At 38.1% G+C, this 18,671-nt stretch overlaps 3 protein-coding genes across 5 annotated transcripts; all 3 read left to right on the top strand.

The window, feature by feature from the left end:
• The first annotated feature begins 996 nt into the window (after nucleotides 1-996).
• LOC132170244 (homeobox protein SBH1) lies at nucleotides 997-7,731 on the top strand. Its single transcript, XM_059581143.1, has 4 exons — nucleotides 997-2,027; nucleotides 2,332-2,575; nucleotides 6,969-7,213; nucleotides 7,296-7,731. Exons 1-4 carry the CDS (start codon nucleotides 1,671-1,673, stop codon nucleotides 7,497-7,499), a joined length of 1,050 nt encoding a protein of 349 aa, XP_059437126.1. The 5' UTR covers nucleotides 997-1,670; the 3' UTR covers nucleotides 7,500-7,731.
• Nucleotides 7,732-9,770: 2,039 nt separating this feature from the next.
• Nucleotides 9,771-14,163, top strand: LOC132170243 (uncharacterized). 3 transcript variants are annotated; one of them, XM_059581142.1, is made up of 9 exons: nucleotides 9,771-9,954; nucleotides 10,286-10,467; nucleotides 10,596-10,657; nucleotides 10,847-10,973; nucleotides 11,382-11,530; nucleotides 12,053-12,160; nucleotides 12,258-12,377; nucleotides 13,069-13,242; nucleotides 13,743-14,163. In XM_059581142.1, the coding sequence occupies exons 2-9, from the start codon at nucleotides 10,356-10,358 to the stop codon at nucleotides 13,842-13,844; spliced, it is 954 nt and encodes a 317-aa protein (XP_059437125.1). In that variant the 5' UTR covers nucleotides 9,771-9,954; nucleotides 10,286-10,355; the 3' UTR covers nucleotides 13,845-14,163. The 3 variants fall into 3 exon arrangements, with proteins under 3 accessions (XP_059437125.1, XP_059437124.1, XP_059437123.1); XM_059581141.1 differs by having other exon boundaries at nucleotides 9,771-9,963; nucleotides 10,294-10,467; XM_059581140.1 differs by having other exon boundaries at nucleotides 9,771-9,963.
• A 1,620-nt stretch (nucleotides 14,164-15,783) lies between these two features.
• LOC132171360 (chromatin remodeling protein EBS-like) lies at nucleotides 15,784-18,042 on the top strand. Its single transcript, XM_059582657.1, has 5 exons — nucleotides 15,784-16,073; nucleotides 16,162-16,504; nucleotides 16,636-16,704; nucleotides 17,233-17,371; nucleotides 17,598-18,042. Exons 1-5 carry the CDS (start codon nucleotides 16,001-16,003, stop codon nucleotides 17,613-17,615), a joined length of 642 nt encoding a protein of 213 aa, XP_059438640.1. The 5' UTR covers nucleotides 15,784-16,000; the 3' UTR covers nucleotides 17,616-18,042.
• Nucleotides 18,043-18,671: the final 629 nt, after the last annotated feature.

Below are 18,671 nucleotides of genomic sequence, written 5' to 3'. Positions count from 1 at the left end.
TCATATTTACAAATTGAGTTATCAAACGTGCTAGTCTATGTAATATTCATTATATTAATTATAAAAATGTAAACAATCATATTATACTAATTATAAGTAGTTTAATTGGTTGGGTGGAAGATCATTGGTTCAAATTTTCCTATTATATTTCTCTCGTATTTTGTGGTCACGTAAAAAAAAATAATAATAAAAATTTGAATTTGTAAAATGATTGCAACCCAAAAATACCATCACGTATCTTGTATCTAATGCTTGGATTATATAGTGTTAAAGAGAAAAGACAAACGCATAATTACAGCAATTGCTCACTCACTGCGACATATCTGCTGCGTACTAGGAAGGAGAGATTCCTCTACTGACCTCCTAGTATATACGGGTGCGAATACAGATAGAAGACACACCTCTGTCTCTCTCTCTCATTCTTCATACAAATACTTTGGGGGTACTGTACGTAAAGCCATATATATATATAAGAGTAGTTACATGCATACTATATTAATTTTGCTAATTGTAGGAGTATTTAGGTACAGTAGAAGTAGGGGGGACAATGGAGAAGGAGCAATTTGTTCACCAGTTATTGGAGCTGTTCCCCACGAGTTTTCACAGGAGTGGAGCTATTTAGTCATTAGAGAGACTAGAGCCCTAGAGACTAGAGGCAAGGAAAAGAGGAAGAGACATTCGGACTGTCCCACTTACTTTTCCAGCTTTTTTTTAAGCTGCAAACCCCACTTTTTCCTATGCAAATTAACTACTGATTATGTATGCCATTAATAACACAGAGAGAGAGAGAGAGAGAAAGGGAAATTACAAACTAGGGTAAATATTTTACCTGACCATGGTGCATGGTTTGCTTGGACTTTGAAAGGAGAGAGTACAACGACGTCGTGTGTTCATCAGTTCTCAAACATTTGTTTCTTTCTCAACAAAAATTATATAAAGAAAAAGAGAGAGAGAGAGAGAGAGGGAGGAGGGGTTTGGGAGGAAGAAGAGGACAACTAAAGTGCGAATATTAAATGAGTGGACAGATTGCTATCAAGCCCCAATAGTTACAAGAAAGAAAGGGGAACAGTAGAGAGAGAGAGAGAGAGGTGATTCCGTGCCCCAAAAACCTTTATCTTCCTCCGTCCATCACTCAGTTGGGTGACCTCTTGGCTCTTCCTCGATTTGATCGTTCCTCTTTCTCTCTCTACGAAATATATTTTTCTCTCTCTCTCTCATTCTTTGCCAGTAATGGCAGTGCATCAGTGGCAGTGCAAGAAAAGGGGGGAGAGTTTTCATTGGGAAGGTAAAGCTTTGCACCTCTGCCTCAAAACAATTACATGAGCCACCGCCCCTTCTTCTATAAGCCATCTTCCCTCTTTCTGACTATACAGCGTGCGCTCTCTGTGCATGTGAATTCCTCTGTCTCACTCCACTCATAGAAGCTACTTAGATAGAGAGAGAGAGAGAAAGTTAATGCTGTTAACGAGAGCAGAAAGATAACACCCATTTTCCAAAGGAAATCTAAGCAGGCTTTGCCAGACCACCACTACCACTTTCATTATTTAGGATTTCCTGTAAAAAGCCTGAAACTTGTAGCATAAAACCCGGGAGAGCCCTGGGGACAACAACCTTCTTTAGAGAAAAAAAAAAACATTGCGTAGGAGAGAGAAGAAAGAAAGAGAGAGATAATGGAGAGTGGCTCTAATGGCACTTCTTGTATGATGGCTTTTGGAGAAAACAGTTATGGCTTATGTCCAATGATGATGATGATGCCTCTAATGACTTCTCATCATGCTCATCATCATCCTAATGCAGCAGACACCAACAATACTCTATTCCTCCCTTTACCTCCCACCAACAATCAAAATCGCGAAACTAACTCCTCCTCTTTCATTCTTCATGACCACAACAATACTACCAACACCGCCTCTTATATCATGGACACCAACAACAACAACGACGGCAGCACTTCTGCTGTGAAGGCTAAGATCATGGCTCATCCTCACTATCACCGACTCTTGGCCGCCTATGTCAATTGTCAAAAGGTATACACACACACACACACACACACACACACATATACACACACACACAAATTTTAATCTTCACACACTTAACATCCAACTTCTTTCATTTAATTTTACTATCATGTTTCAGAGTAATTATGGTCCCAGGAAAAGAGAAAAAAAAAAAAGAAAAAAAAGTGAAGTCAAAACCCTTTCAACCGAAATGATAGAGACAGTCTTCAAGTGTTTGCCTTTTTCTCTTTTATTTTTATTTTTATTTTTATTTTTATTTTTTTTTCCTGGCTTTCGTCATGTTTCTTATGAGAGGTTTTGAACGAAACAGGTTGGGGCACCGCCTGAAGTGGTGGCAAGGCTAGAGGAAGTCTGTGTATCAGCGGCGGCAACGGGCCAGACAGGGACCGGCTGCATCGGTGAAGATCCGGCGCTGGATCAGTTCATGGAGGCCTACTGTGAGATGCTGACCAAGTACGAGCAAGAGCTTTCGAAACCCTTCAAGGAAGCCATGCTTTTCCTCCAAAGAATCGAGTGCCAATTCAAAGCCCTCACAATTTCTTCCTCAGATTCTGGTGGTTACCCTTCATCTCTCTTCTTTACTATATCTTTTATATATATACAGCTACCAGCCATGCATGGGTTTTTTCCGATGAACATATGGGTTTAATTAGCACTAATTGTTAACAATATGGAAGAGAGCTTGGATCGCAAAGTGGGCGCTTGTGATCTCCCCTTAAAGCATGTTTGGACTGTTCTAGATACTAGCTAGGGTATTTCCTTAAACAGTGTTATTTCTAGTAGTGTGATTCTCTTCTCTCTTGTTGTTCATGAATATTTACACACACACACACACACACACACACACACATATATATATATATATATATATATATATATATATATATATGTGGCCGTTTAAGTTTGGTGGTTTGAAAAATGTGCCATTTAGCTATTATATTCAGTTGAATTTAAGGTTTCGTAGAAATAGGGTTTCTTCTGCCCGTAGTGCCCAGATCCTTGTTAGCTCAAGCATCAGGGTATAAATTTAAATTATAGCTCTAGGTCTGGAACTACTTTGTGCTACAGAATATGCAAATGAAGGTACAGTTAGGTCGAGAGATTTGAAGCTATTTGGAATATGTAAGTGGATGATGTTTGGGAGTGAGAGCATTACCCGGGGACCGGGGTAGATATATGGTTATGTGCACTAATAAAGGTTTAATCTTTTCATGGGATAATTAATTTAGTCATTGCAGTGGTTAGTGTCATGTGGAGTTACCATGCATGATCATAAGATCGATAAAATGTATTTAGGTTCATATATAGGCTGAACTACTGAAGTTGCAGTACTTATTTAAAATGCTATTGAAAAAAGAGTGATCACTGCGAAGTTTTCCTCAAATGCATAGATGATATGCTAATCAATACCTCACATTGTATACTTGGGTGTTTAATGTTGTTTTAGTTAGCAGTGCTCCTTATGTTCATAGCTGCTTGCCTGTAGTATGATGTCTTTAATGCTTCACATAATACTAGTCATATCATAAACTATTGACCAAACCTAATAGAACAATCCAATTCTTAATTTTTTATTTTGTTTTTTGAGGTTCACTTGTTTTTTTGTGTGGGTATAATGTAGTCTTTAGGCCATGACAAATCAAAGCCAACATTGTAATTTCATATGGTGCTATATCCTAAAGGAGGTAGTCAAAGTTATAGTTGGGACTCTTGAGTGTCGCAGAATACACAACAGATGTTGGGCTTGGCACATACACGCCTTCATAATCTACCCATTGGGTGAAGACCTTATTAGCTTTCATAATTTGGGGTATCATAATTTTGCCCGGCTCAACGCATTGACGTCCTTGCAGAGTTCACATTGTATTGTAGCACTCATTCGTCATATATATGGCATTGTTAGATTGGTTTTGATACTATTTGTTGTAACTTGGGGAAGATGATAGTCGAATTTGCACTCTATGTCAAAAGGATTAGTCAAAAGTTACAATTGAAGCTTCCTAGCTAGTCTCACCAAGTACACAACCAATGTGCACGTGACGCATGCACGCTTTTATAATCTACCTCCCAATGCAGGACTTTAATTTTCACAGGGTATCATAGCTTGCATGCATGCCTTGGATTGTGAAAGCCATTCATGAAGCTAACTTGTTGAATGCATGTAGGGCCTCCAATTTGATATAGGATGTCAATGCTTGTATTGTGTAGGAGAGGATTTTTTTTTGGGGGGGGGTATGTAAGAATTGAATAAATAAGGAAAATTTACAAGATCAATTGGGCTGCAGGGCATACCCCTAGGCTACAACCAAAATTAAGGAAAGACCTGAACAATCATTGAATAAGGAGAAGGTAATCAACCAAACCAAGAGCTAGGAGACAAGAAAGACCCCAAGAGGACTATTAGCTGATGAGAGATGGAGCCTATTAAGGGAAGTAAGTTTGGCTCTAATCTAAAATACAATCTCATTACAAACACTAGAAGCGTCAAGGGAATGCCCTTATAACAGCCGGACATTCCTTTCCCGCCAAATTTCGTAAATTGTAGCGGTAACCATTGATTTGGCCACAAGATTGGAAAAAGAGTTGCCCTTGGTAGAGTGAGTCAACCAAAGAATAATATCAAAGAAGTTGGATTGTTGCATTTAGCACACAATGAAGTCCAGATGGGAGAGGAAAATGGACAAGAGAAGAAGAGGTGGTTATGGGATTCTTCTTATTGGCCACAAAGAACACAAGACTAGTCAACAAACATACCATGCTTGTAGAGCACATCTTTCCCTAGGCGACCAACCAAGGGATGAAGGCACAATGCGGGATAGGTTTGCCATGCCAGACAAGCTTATGTCAAAAAAGACAAGCCGCCCAGAGGCAGAAGTTCTTCCAAGTAGATTTGATGGCAAAGGAGACATAAGGGGGATCCGGTCCGGACAAAGGAGGCGAAGGATGGACCATCCCATTACCCGAACAATCTTACCATGGGCAAGCGGTCTAAGCATCAAAATATTCCTCCAAGAACAAGAGCAGTCACCAAGGGCCATACATGTGTAGGAGTAAAGGAGGATAACATGAAGCCATACTTTTAGCCCGCTTAGTCTTTCTCCTATCTCACTCTCCCTTTACACTTTTTAGGTTAGTAAGATAGTTTTCTGCCCTAGCGGCGGCGCTGTGCACTAGGCTCTGGTGAGCTGCAATGGAACGGCGCCTCTCCATAGAAGCGAAATCCTTTTGCCTATGAGCGAAGGAAGGGTGTCCTAATCTCCGTTTGGAGCAAAAGAGAAAAGGGTTCGTAAGAGTAATTTTCGTGAGTCAACCTTGTGCTTCATGGTTGGTGGATACGGTTGAGGAGACGAGTCAATCTCTGTTGAAGATTGATATTGCCAAGTCATACTGTGAGGTCTATAAGACTTTGATGGTGCATGGGGGTGTTAATAAGGAATCATTTGGCTACCTGAGGGCCGTGGTGGGAGGGGATGGCGTCGGTTTGCAAATGAGTTACAGAGGATGTTGGTTCCACAGGCCTTTGTGCACCCTGTTCTAGGGACGCAGCTCAAGCTTGGTTTAGGAGAATCCATCTTTGGATGTCATTCTAAGGTTCTTCGACTGGCGTTTGGTTTTGAGGTGCTTCCCATTGGAAGGAGGGTAAGATCTTTGCAACCTCTTGATCTTCTCCCGGTGAAGGACTCTTTTGAGCTGGGGTACAGAGATTATGAGTCGCGGGTTTTTTTTCTTTTTTTTTTTTTTTTTTGGTAAGTAATGTCCTTTTTTTCTGAGTTAGTTGATGGTCTTTTTAATTTTGATCATGAACCATATCATGGAGGTCAAAGCATTCCCAGCAGACTCCCTATAAGGGAGTCTGTCCGGAATGTCTAAAAAATCGCAAAAAAAGTCGCACAGCAGACTCCCTAAATGAACCCTAAACATTTGGATTGCTATAGTGAAACCCAATGTTTTGGGTTCCACTATTGCAATCGTTATGATTATTAAAATAAAAAAAATGATTCTCTCTTTTCTCTTCTCTCTCCTCTCAAGTTTCACAATTCTCTCTCATCTCTCCTCTCATATATATAATATAATTAAAATAATAAATATTTTAATGATATAGGGAATGATTAAAGAAAGTTATTGGGGTGTATTTTGACATAGGGAAACAAAAAGTAGTTTAGACTCTTAAATGTAAAAAAAATGACAAGGAAATTGCTGGGAATGCTCTCAGATTCTCCCATCTGATAGAAGTGTTGCTCTTTTTCTTTTAATGTTTTCAGTTAATACACTAGTTCTTACATAGAGAATAGATAGTATTGCTTTATAATCCATCAAAGCTATTTAGATAATTAATGCCATTTGCTATATGAGTTAAAGCAGTTTCCTATTGTTTAGATAAGTGTACTTGTTACGCAATTATTTGTATCAAGAGATGATCTCTTTAATTTTCTGAAGTCTCAGCGACTTGAATGCATGTCCAATTCTTGTTTAAAAGAATTCTTATCATATTGAGTTCAGTGTCAAATCCTAATGAAAGCCTTATTTCTGTACTGAGCAAGAAATTCTTGTATTGTGGAAAGATATAAGGATAAACCAGTGGCGCAGGCTTCATTCAAGAAGTAGGGAGTCTGAAATTAGCCTATCATTTGTATGGCGAGAAATGATAAGAAAGAAGCCCGTATTAGCTAGGGTTAACCAGGTCTCTATATATAGATAAATTTGGTGTACATGGATCAAGTATAACATAGTTTTTCCATACTGTGTTGGGATTTTAGAAATAGGCATCTATGCATTCTTTTTGAGACTTATGGATGGAATAGTTTATATTAATTTACAACTTCTATATGTATATCAATGAAGGATTATATATAGGACTGCTTCCTAAGCACGTGACAGAACTGGCTGCATTTTGTTCATGAAAAGTATTTCCACGTTGAGATGCTTACTACTCTTTGTTGTTATCAGCTTTTGGCGAGGGTGTGGATAGGAATGGATCGTCTGAAGAAGAGGTTGATTTGAATAATAACTTCATTGATCCGCAGGCCGAGGACCGGGAGCTGAAAGGTCAACTTTTGCGTAAATACAGTGGATATTTAGGCAGTCTGAAACAGGAGTTCATGAAGAAGAGGAAAAAAGGGAAACTGCCTAAAGAAGCCAGGCAGCAGTTGCTGGATTGGTGGAGCAGGCATTACAAATGGCCTTACCCATCGGTAAATATTGGCCGTTGATCTTGTCACTGTTCATATACTTTTAGAACATGTAATAATCAAACCTTAAATCATTTGTCAACAGGAGTCACAAAAGCTGGCTCTTGCAGAATCTACAGGGCTGGATCAGAAGCAAATAAACAACTGGTTCATTAATCAAAGAAAACGGCACTGGAAGCCTTCGGAAGACATGCAGTTTGTGGTGATGGATGCTACCAATCCCCACTATTACATGGACAATGTCTTGGGCAATCCCTTTCCCATGGATATTTCGCCCACGCTGCTCTGAAGATTATAATTTATGCACAATATATATATATATATTATGGAATGTTGTTGCAGCTCTAAACTATATATCCTCTGACAGATCGGTTTATATCATGTTGTCATATTAACTTATGTAGAGTCTATTTAAATTAGTTCTCTTGCTGCTTTTCACATTTGGGTGGGACTAAGCTAACAGTATATACGGCATTACTAGGTTTGAACTAATTATTCTAAGTTAAAAGTTTGTTGCACTTCGTTTTGATGTTCTATGAAAGCCCATTCCATGTGTTTGAAAATAACTGGTATTGAAATGTTGTATATTTTCTTTTTTGAGACTTGTTACGATGGCCATATTTCTATTGACAAAAGATAATTATATTTGTAATGAGTGAATTTAATTATTTAATTAATATTTTAATATAATTTTTTAAGTATGCTTGGTATATTGTTCCAACATCCACGGAATGTACATACCAAAGTGTAAATAGTTTGAGGTTTATGTTGCGCTCGCATGAAATCAAGATTTTTGGCATTAGTAAGTACATGTTTTTAATTATTCAAAAAAACAAATGCCTACTTGACAAAATGAAGGACTAATTAAATTTTAATTAGTATTTTTTTAAATGAAAGTTGATAAGCACTTGGTCAAGAGAGCTAAGGGAATTACAAAGACTTGTTCTGTTTTTTTTTTTTTCTTTTTTTTTTCTTCGTGTGAGTAATTTAATTCTACGATCAATGAATTTAGTAGAAGAAAATGTGTGTTTTGAGAAAATCATTTTAGAGAAGAGAAGAGATTATTAAAGGAAAGCTTAGCAGTACTAATAAATAATAGTACGAGAAGTGTTGCAAATACTTTCAAGTCTCAAGTGTCCACTTTGAAGTGCTTATTCCTTGGACTTTAAGTGCTTATTTCCTAATGTGGCTAACTTTGGGATAGTAGCCTTTAGGGTTGGCAATTTTGACACAACTCGCGAACTCGACACGAAAAAATAGGTATTGAGTTTGGCCTTATAAGATTCGGGTCTTAATCGATTAAGACTCGGTTAATTTCGTGTATGGCGGGTCTTCTCGACGTGTCTGGTGGGTCGACCAACCAGACTATGTTATTGTTCGGGTCTGGCAGGTCGACCCACCAGACCCATTATTTTATTTATTTATTTATTTATTTTTAAAAAAATCCTAAACTAAACTAACCCTAAGGCCCTTATTCCAGTATCAGATCAACTTTCAGCTAACTGCCAATTGCCCAGTGCCGTGGGATTGTGAGAGAGAGCCCGGAGCTCGTGACCAACAATGGCAACGACGTCTCCTTGGCCCACTTGCTACCAATGTCCAGCTGCTGTCTTCATCGAACGCCGATCTTGTAGTTGTCGACTCGCTCTGGCATCTCCTCGGTGACGACGCCTCTTGCCAGACCGATCCAGACGCCGTCTATGTCGCCGACAGCCCCTTGCTTCTCTCTCTCTCTCTGTGCACTCTTTGTCTCCAACCCATATTTACACTAGTAAACATAAGACATTAGTGTTTTGATGTCTGTTTTGATTGTAAACACCCTCCTAGTCCCAATATCGCTTTGATTGTAAACACAGAGCATAATGCTCTGTTTTGAATCTTTTGACCCGTTTAGCTAAACAGGTAGCGTTTGTGTATAGGTTAATCGTGTAACGGGTCCTCGCAGGTCGTAATCATGTCGTGTCAAGTACGTATTTTGCCACCCTTAACCCAGTCCCCCATCTCATGTCCATCATTGGATGATATAATAATAAAATGTAAAAAGTTCAAAAGGATTTCCCATCTTTCATGCAAAGTGCGTTTGGCCCCGTGATTTTGTAGGCCAAATACTCATTCTAAAATAAAATCATGAAAAGTGTCTTGTTTGGAAGTACGTTTGCAAAAAAAAAATTATGTTTTCAAATCACTGGTAAAGGGATGGATTTTTAACATGCATGATTTTAAACGCAAACCGTAATTTTACCAAACATTTAATGCGTTTTTAAAAATTGGATATTCATTAATTATATTTTAAAATCGCTATTTTTTTAAACCACATATTTTAAAACCGCTAAACTAAACATTTTGATTGTTTTCTTAAAGATATTTCAAAATAGAGGATAAAGGAAAACAACATAACAGATGATTTTCTTGCTTCTTTTTTGGGTTGCCAACAAATGATTTCTACAAAATACCTATGGATTCCCTGGGCTTGACCTCTCAACCCAATTCGGAAACGCGCTTGGGCTTCCCTGGCTTGGTTAAAGCCCACAACGCATGGAATGCGTTCGCGCAGTGAGGCCGCAACTAATCCACACGCACACTTCGCAAAGTGAGGTTTTTCCATTTTCCCCACACTTCTCTCTCTCTCCCTCTCACTTGCCTCCTTGCAGCCAACGCACTCTCCGGCTGGAGCATCGACGGCCATCAATTTCAGCAGCCCCGTCGACGCAGTAGCATTTTTCCTCAGCTTGCCCTTCCTTTCGGTAGCCAAGGTTCTTAACTTTTAATTTTGTAATTGTATTCTGTGCGGAATTTTGTCGAACATGTCGAGATCAATTCAAGTGGTCAGTGATAGAGAGCTACATATACTGCTTCTTAATGCTCAATTTTAACCGAATACAAAAACGTGTAATTCTCTCACTGAGCACAACACAAGTGCCAAAAAATAACAAAATACAGTGCTTGAACATTTAATGCACATTAGCTATGCATCTTGTATTTTGCATCAAGAAACTTATAATTTTTTTCTATTTAAGGTTCAAAAAAGCTTGCTTTATGATTAGGTTTGAGGAAAACTAATCTTTGGGAGGGTAGATGGACAGGTAAATTTATTTTGCTTTAGTTGGAACAAACTTCGGGGGAGTCTTCACAAGTTTGTCCGATTATGGCGGTGTCGATATCCCGAAAGCTTTTGCGTTCCTTTCATGGGTCCTTATGTGCACTTGGCCGCTATGATTCTCCAAGTATCACATGTCAATCGTTTCGAACTTCTCATGGTAAACGAGATATGTATCTATTTGTTTTTTCTTTGTAGGTTAGATTGCAAAGTTGGGTCCTTTTGAGGCTTCGTAAATCTTTATTTATGTGTTTTTTTTTTGGTCCACTTTTTCACCATTTTTAACAGATTTGTATGGCCATCTTTATGGGGATAGCGTATTTTCTTCAGGGTCTTGTGGTCATTTCAAGGTACATTCTCGTTATATTTTCTTTCCTCACCTGTCTCGTAAAGTTTGATTTTTATTTTTGGGTGTCGAAAGCTATACTATTAGAGTTATATGGCAATCATATATTAAACATGCCAATTTGTTTGGTTTTGTTTGCTTACCATACTTTTGACATTTCGGTTACAAGCCTATATTGTATGCATTATTGTAGGGTGGGTCATCTATCCTCGCTAAACGATGGCTTTCAACTTCCATTCTGACTCCTGAATCGAGTGACGGAGCATTTCCCTCTGATTTATTGTCCAAGAAGCCTATGGTAACTACAGAGCGTGCTATAGGTAGGAGGAAGAACTAAAACATTTTATGCATGAATATTTGTGTACCTTGTTGCTTGGAAGAAGTATGATGGTTGTTGAGAGTGTGTATGTGTGTGCATGCTCGCCTTTAATAAATTTGATAATGACTCTTTTCACTTTTGAAGTTTAAGAGTTTGTTGAAACTTGACCTTTACATTTTATAGATTGACCTTATTGTTTTGGTAGCTGTACTTGTCAATCTTATGTTGTAGTTTGGAAAATGTGCATATTATTTACTTTTGTTCATTGTAGATTTTGACTTCTTTGTCTCACTTATCTTGTTGTATCCTATATTTTATCTTGTGGCTAATGATTTGCTGAATAATTTAAGCGGTGCTATTGTTTTTAAGTTTTAAAAATGTTTTAATGATGTAATGTATCATGGTATAGGGCTTTATCAGGACCTGGTAATTCCAGTAACAAATTTTCACAATGAAGACAAGGGCCTCATGGTTTTGGCTGGTGATGTTTTTGATGTGCCTATTAGGAAGGATATTATTCATCGTGTTGTACGATGGCAGCTTGCCAAACGGCAACAGGTAGTTATTGATTATTATTTCGATTTTTGGTGCCTGAAGCGTGTGGTTGTAATGACAGTAGTGGTATTAATATATAATTGTACATATCACTGAATAAGAAAAACAAAACTATGATTAATACTAATATCCTTACTATATATGGCTGCATTATATCCTGGAACTGTTGCAAATATGGATTCCAATTGCTATTCTCATTCTTTAAAGTTCCATATTTTCTGTAGGGGAGGGAGGAAAATTCTGTTCTAATTATGCATATCTTTGATATCAAGCCTTTGAATACTGCATTAGAGGAAGCTTACCAATCTTTTTTTTTTTTTTTTTTCTTCCTGGTTTCAAATTGTCACCTGTCATTTTTTATAAGAATGTTTAGGCCTATAGAGATATTCTCAATGTTCATATTGCATGTAGTGAGTGCAATCTAGCCAAAAAAGGAAAAGAGATTATTAATCTTCTCTTGTGACTTGTGAGGATGTATTAGATGTGGATGTCAGTAAGACTAGTACCTGATTGAGTGGCCTGCAGGGAACACATTCAACAAAAACCATTAGTGAGGTTAGTGGCACTGGGAGAAAGCCGTGGCGACAGAAAGGTACTGGTCGAGCAAGGCATGGAACATTGCGTGGGCCCCAGGTAATTACACTATTTATGAATTATAAGTTTCTTATTGTTACTCTGACCTTAAGATGCTTTTAAGTGGACCTTAATGAATTCAATGGATGTGTAACAGTTTAGGGGCGGTGCTACCATGCATGGCCCTAAGCCACGAAGTCATGCTTTCAAGCTGAATAAGAAGGTTCGGCGTCTAGGGCTGAGAATTGCTTTGACAGCTCGTGCAGCAGAAGGAAAGGCTAGTCTTTGTCTCCCAGATCTTTCATTTCTGGCATACAATGATTAGAGTTATTGGGAATCGATTCTGTGTGTACAACAACGAATAGGCTGTTCTCAGCTTATTTTTTCTCTATGCTTAACCAGTTTGTTTTTAAGCTTCTATGCTTGTCTTCTGTAGTAGTGTGTGTTACTGCTCAGTTTCGAGCTTTAACTGCCTCTTTGCATTTTTAAAAATTGAGAATCATCAAATTGTCTGGATGAGGTTGGGATGTCCTTGAGAAATGATGGAAATGTCTCTGGTTAGGAGTTATGATTATGAGGTGTGCTTTGAAGATAGTGAAGCACAATAACCTTTGCATCCAATCACAAATGTAATACGTATGTTCTTTTATTGTTATTTTCTGGAGTTCTTCTGAGCCTTTATTGTCATCATCATGGTTGTTGTGAAAAGTACTCCTAAGAAGCCTTATATTGACTGTAGTTGGTTTAGTTGGGTTAACCCTGTTTCACCAATTTAGCCTATTATGAGTATTCTTGAATGCAAATCATTACTTCTTTGTTGTGCCTATGAGCGTTCTTTTGTGCTAATTTTCTTAGCTATAGTGCCTGCTATCATATTCTCTGTGCATTCTTTGTGTATGGAGTACGTAAATCTTTTATTTCTATCAGATTTATAAAACCTAACGAGAGAAAATTGGCCAAATGTACAGCTTCTGGTTTTTGATGATTTGGAGGTTCCCACACATAAGACCAAGAATTTGGTGAACTATGTCAAGCAAATGGAGAACACAAAGAAAGTTTTGCTGGTGGATGGTGGCCCCATAAATGAAAAGCTGAAGTTGGCCACACAAAATCTACATTATGTTAATGTATTGCCATCGATAGTAAGTTGCTCTTCTGATCCTTGTTCCATGGTGTATTTCAAATGGAAGCCAATTAATTAATTTGTAGGTCTAAGTCGAGTTAGGTTCAGACATGTGGTTCCTGGAAGCAATGGGCCTCATTCTCTTTAGGCAATGAATTAGGGTTACAAAAAATGTGACAAAAATTTCAATTTCCCAGGAATCTTGGACTATCATCCCTCCATAAGTATGTGTGGTTGGTGGGTGAGGTTGGGAGTTTGAGTTCCCTTTGGTGCATGAGTAAATTCTCCTAAGGCAAAAAAAAAGGGAAAAAAAGAAGAAGCACCTTACCTATTTTTCCTGATATATTGCATAAGATGTTGAATACTTACAACGTCTGGGTAGACTTTCTGTGCAAAAAGTTTATTGTGTTCAGCATAATGGTGATGAAACGCATGACCGTGACCCCAAGTCATGGTAGATAATTACCTTTGAAGTTGGCTTCCATATCACTGCTGATGCTTGTTGCACATGTTTTGCAGGGTTTGAATGTCTATAGCCTTCTGCTTCATGACACACTGGTGATGTCCCGTGATGCCGTGAACAAAATTGTTGAGAGGATGCACACTCCAATTAACCGTTAAAGCATTATCGACATTATAAGCTCTACTCCAGTAGCTGAGAATAGGAATCATTTTCCCTTTCGTTGAGGAAAAGGAAAAGCCCAAAAAGTAATTATGTTGTTTCTGTCAAAAACATGCAGATGCGTGGGCGGATATGTTGATTTTTCTTGTGTTTTGACCTTGTAGTCATCAGCTACGAATTTTGTAGATGAATTTTGGCTATTCTCAAGCACAATAATCGGAAAGTAGTCACTTTTTCCTATATGTTTCTTGATGTGCCACTGACTCCCAGTATAAAGAATTTGCTGCAGTGAAGTTCTTTCAGTATTTCCCTCTACTATTTGAAACTTGACCAGCTAGTAGCTGGGCATCGGGAATTCAATGGCTGATAAAGCGCGGAGGCTTGGAAGAACAGCTACTTTTTTGTTACTGCATCACAGCATGCTGTTATCTTTTAGATCAGTATGTAAACAGCTTTGTCGGTCTTGTCATTGGTTGTGTGTGAGAAGTGTTTTGATGTTACATCGCTTGGTGTATGATTTCAAGTCCAAACTTTGTTTGGTTGGCGTGAAAATGACACCTAACGGTCTCAAATACATTTAATGTTTCACAGCCATGTGGCTCATAATTTTAAGGATGCAATAGGATTTTGGGAGTCATGGATCCGGATGCCCAGCAATTTGAGATTGACAACAATTTGAACGGCAAATGTAAAATAGCTTTTATGGAGTTTGCCTATTTGAGACTTGTTCGGACAAGTAAGTTTTATAAGAGCTTTTTTACAATTGTTGTTAGCAATTTAGACAGTAAAATTAGAAACAATTTTTATTTCTGTCAAATGGGGTAATCTAAATTTGATTAAAGTTTCTTGGACGGTGAAACTTGATGATTAGTTCATGAGACAATCAAGTACCGGCTGATTTGTTTTTCTCTATTGATAGGCAACAAACTCTGTCTCAGTATTAATCCAAGTGTCCCACCTGCGCAGTCTCATCTTCTCTTACAGAACGGACTATAGGCTGCAATTTTCTATTTCCCTGTTCATAGATCTTCAACACATTAAACTTGGAAATTCTATTGAGATTTACTGTGGCCATTATTGTCGCCTTGACAAGCGCCTTTGGGAACGACTTTTATGGGGTGGCTACGTAATGAAAGCTATAAGATTTTGTTGACAAAAGGTATAAAGTTTCGGATTTGGATTTCATACCATTTTTTGTCCAAAAAGAAAGGAGCAAAATAAAGAAACAAATTTGTAGGAAAGTTACTTGAGGAAACCTTTTGTCCGAATGGGCTCTTTTTTTTTGTACTGAGTGAGCTGTTTACTCGGATGGATAGTATGGACTTCTAGTTCGAACAAGAGAACTCATTTTAACAACTCATACCTAAAGAAGAGGGAGGCATGAGTAATAATAGGATCCTCATCTGACCTATAATTTTGTTACTAAAATACTTTTTTCACTCGATCTTGATCTCTCCTTTGGCAAGTGAAAATTTTGTATGGGCATTACAAAAACTATGAAAACTCGTTATCAAAGCGCTAAAACAATTCAAATTGAGACTCCTTAGACTTGGTTGATCGAATTGTATGCTCTAAAACAACTCAAATCAAGACTCCTTAGACTTGGTTGATCAAATTGTACGTAATTCAAGTAGTCAATAAAAAAGGGTCCGCCATCATCCACCTATTACAAGCAAATAAGTTCAAGATAAGTGGATTCTACAATTCAAATAGGCTAATTGCCGAGAACCGAGAATCCTTATCAAGACAATCATGAGGCCTCAGACAGCTAAAAATGTATTCCTAGTGACGAATTCCGCAAACTCGTTACTAAATTAACTTATTACAACGAAAATCGTCGCCTCAAAAACGTTAATTTGAAAAAAAAGAGAAGGCAAACCGTAAACGGGGTTTATATAGAAATTTGGAAAACAAAACGACGACAATTTGCTTGTACCAATAAAGTCACTGTATCTCTCAGGTCAAGCGTCACAGTCACTCTGTCCACCTCCTCCTCCATGAAGATTGAAGACGACCCTGCGGTTTCTCTCCTCTCCTCTTCTCCCCCAAAATTCAAGTTTTGAAACAACAAAATCTCTTATTTTTGCCACCGAAATTTTTTGCTCCAAACTCCCTACATTTTCAACCTTCATAGACTCCCTCTAAACCCTACTCAATGGCCAAAACTAGACCAGGCAAAAAGGACTTGGACTCCTACACCATCAGAGGCACCACCAAAATTGTCAGAGGTACAACGCGGAACACCCACCTCTCAAAAATGAAGCTTTTTTTTGTTTTGGGTGTAAAAAATGTTAGCTTTCTGGTTGGTTTTTGCAGCTGGGGATTGTGTGCTGATGCGGCCATCGGACACGGGTAAGCCTCCCTACGTGGCGCGCATAGAGAAGATCGAGATGGATGGTCGGAACAACGTGAAGGTGAGGGTGAGGTGGTACTACCGGCCCGAGGAGTCGATCGGTGGGCGGAGACAGTTCCACGGGGCCAAGGAGCTGTTCTTGTCCGACCACTACGACGTGCAGAGCGCTCACACGATTGAAGGGAAGTGCACGGTTCACTCTTTCAAGAACTATACCAAGCTTGAGAATGTTGGGGCCGAGGATTACTATTGCAGATTTGAGTACAAGGCTGCTACCGGGGGGTTCACCCCTGACCGAGTGGCTGTGTGAGTTTTTATTTTTTTGGGTCCTTTCGGGTTTTGTGGGTTTGATGGAAATGCGTGTGTGTGGGTGTGTTTTGTTTCCTTTGGATAAGTACATTGATGGGTTCTGATTTTTATTGGGTTTTGTGCTGAAGGTACTGCAAATGTGAGATGCCTTACAACCCGGACGACCTCATGGTGCAGTGTGAGGGGTGCAAGGACTGGTAAATTGTTCTGAGTTCTTCTTTTTCACGTGCTTTTCAGTGTTGAAATTCATTTTTTTATATACGTTTCTAGTATGTTAAAATTCCGTAGATGAAAAGATTGTTGAAAGATAAAGAGCTTTAGGGCCAGTGAAAATTTGGATGATTGACCCACTTAATGTTACATTTCTATTAGAATCACTACTAAGAAATGGATAGGCGTATATCCCTCTGTCTTATTTAGGCTATGTGTCATAATTCTGTAGGTGTATGACTTCTTGTTGTGATTTAGGTTAACGGGTGTAAATTGCATCATCTGAAGGCTTAATTTCTGTTTGTTGATTGCTTAGATATTCTCCCAGTAAAATCCATGCTGGACTGGTGTGTGATAACTCTTTCTGTAAAAAAATGGAAAACCCATTGGTGTTGATGTTATTCATGCATTAGATTATACTGCTTTAGGTATGCCTTGTATTCCACAGTATACTGAGTTTGGATTTCTAGTCACTTGCTTAAATGCTTACTGTAATGCTTACTGATGCCTTATAGGTATCATCCTGCTTGTGTGGGCATGACTATCGAAGAGGCTAAAAAACTGGATCGTTTTATGTGTTCTGAATGTTCATCCGATGATGACGTTAAAAAACCCCAGACTGTATTTTCAGAGTCACCAGGAGCTGATGCCAAGGTGTGACTATGTTTCTTAATTCCACATAATTGTAGACTCATGTTTCATGTCTATGTTTCCCTTAATTCATTTTCTTGTCTCAACTTGTGCATGATACACAATGTGCCTTTTTTTTTTTGGGTCTATGGGCTAGTAGTTAGTTTGGGTTTGGCTTTTCTAGAAATATTTTTCTAATGTAAAACATGGCTCTTTTTTTGTTTCTCTTTTTTGGTATTTGAAACTTAAGGTGTGTTATACCGTCTGAGACTCAACCTGTGGTGGATGGTTCGCATTTGGTGTAGCTGGTCCTGTGGTGGATTGTTCTTGTTTGGTAAAGGAAACATATAAGATGCTTCCTTTGTTATGAGATGCACTATAGTGCTGAAGAAGAAGATATATGTGCATATCTAAACATGTGAACCATAAGTTAAATTGGTCAAGATTTGAATTTTGTAAATGGATATGCTTACTTGGTTACTGATTCTATTCAGTTCTCTTGAGATGCAGTCTTTGCATATGAAGATTGTAACAATTCAGGCTTCTCTAGTGTTGACAATCAGTCTCTGTCTTACTTTATAACTTTTGGTTGAATACCTATTAAGATGGAACATTCTGATAAATTGGCATTCCTGCTAATGCTCATATAAGTTGGGATGTACTTATTTTTTGCCCTATTTTTCCTATTTTATTGGGTGCTGTCCTTTGGCATGATAGATATTCTTATCTCATTCTCACTACTGAAGGTGCATTCTGGATTTATATTATTATATGCATACAAGTGATACCAAAAATGTTATTACATAATGTGGATTTCTTTCTGGATGACATTTTCTAAACATTTTATTGAAAGTAAAAAGATATACTTGCAAGATCTACTTCTAGGATTCGGAGTACTTGTTTCTTTCTTTTTTATATATAACCAATAGTTTTGAGTTGAATGGCAGTCGACCATTATTGATATTTTATCCTGCTTTGTAACTTGCTGTGGTAAACCGTTGGTTAACAATATTTCCCTTGGTCATCTAGTTCTTGTTGATGATGAATCTGATGATTTTGTCATGACCATGGAAACTTGTAAAATTGTGGACTTGAAGGATATCATTTACCAACAGCTTGTTCTCGATTTTTTTTTTGATAAATTATGGTTGCCTTCCTCAAGGTTTTGATAAATTAATTAATGGTTACAGATTAGACCGGTTAGATGACAATAAAATTATGGAAAAAATAAAAAATAAAATAGCAATCGCAGGGTAAGAGTGCAAAGAGTCCTTGGCTTCGGAATACATGGTTTGAGTCCTTGGTTTTGGAGCTGAAATCTCTC

Source organism: Corylus avellana, chromosome ca2, assembly GCF_901000735.1.
Source record: "Corylus avellana chromosome ca2, CavTom2PMs-1.0".
Taxonomy (NCBI): Eukaryota; Viridiplantae; Streptophyta; class Magnoliopsida; order Fagales; family Betulaceae; genus Corylus; species Corylus avellana.
The sequence above is the reverse complement of the archived record's forward strand: the minus strand, read 5'-3'. Positions and strand labels throughout refer to the sequence as shown.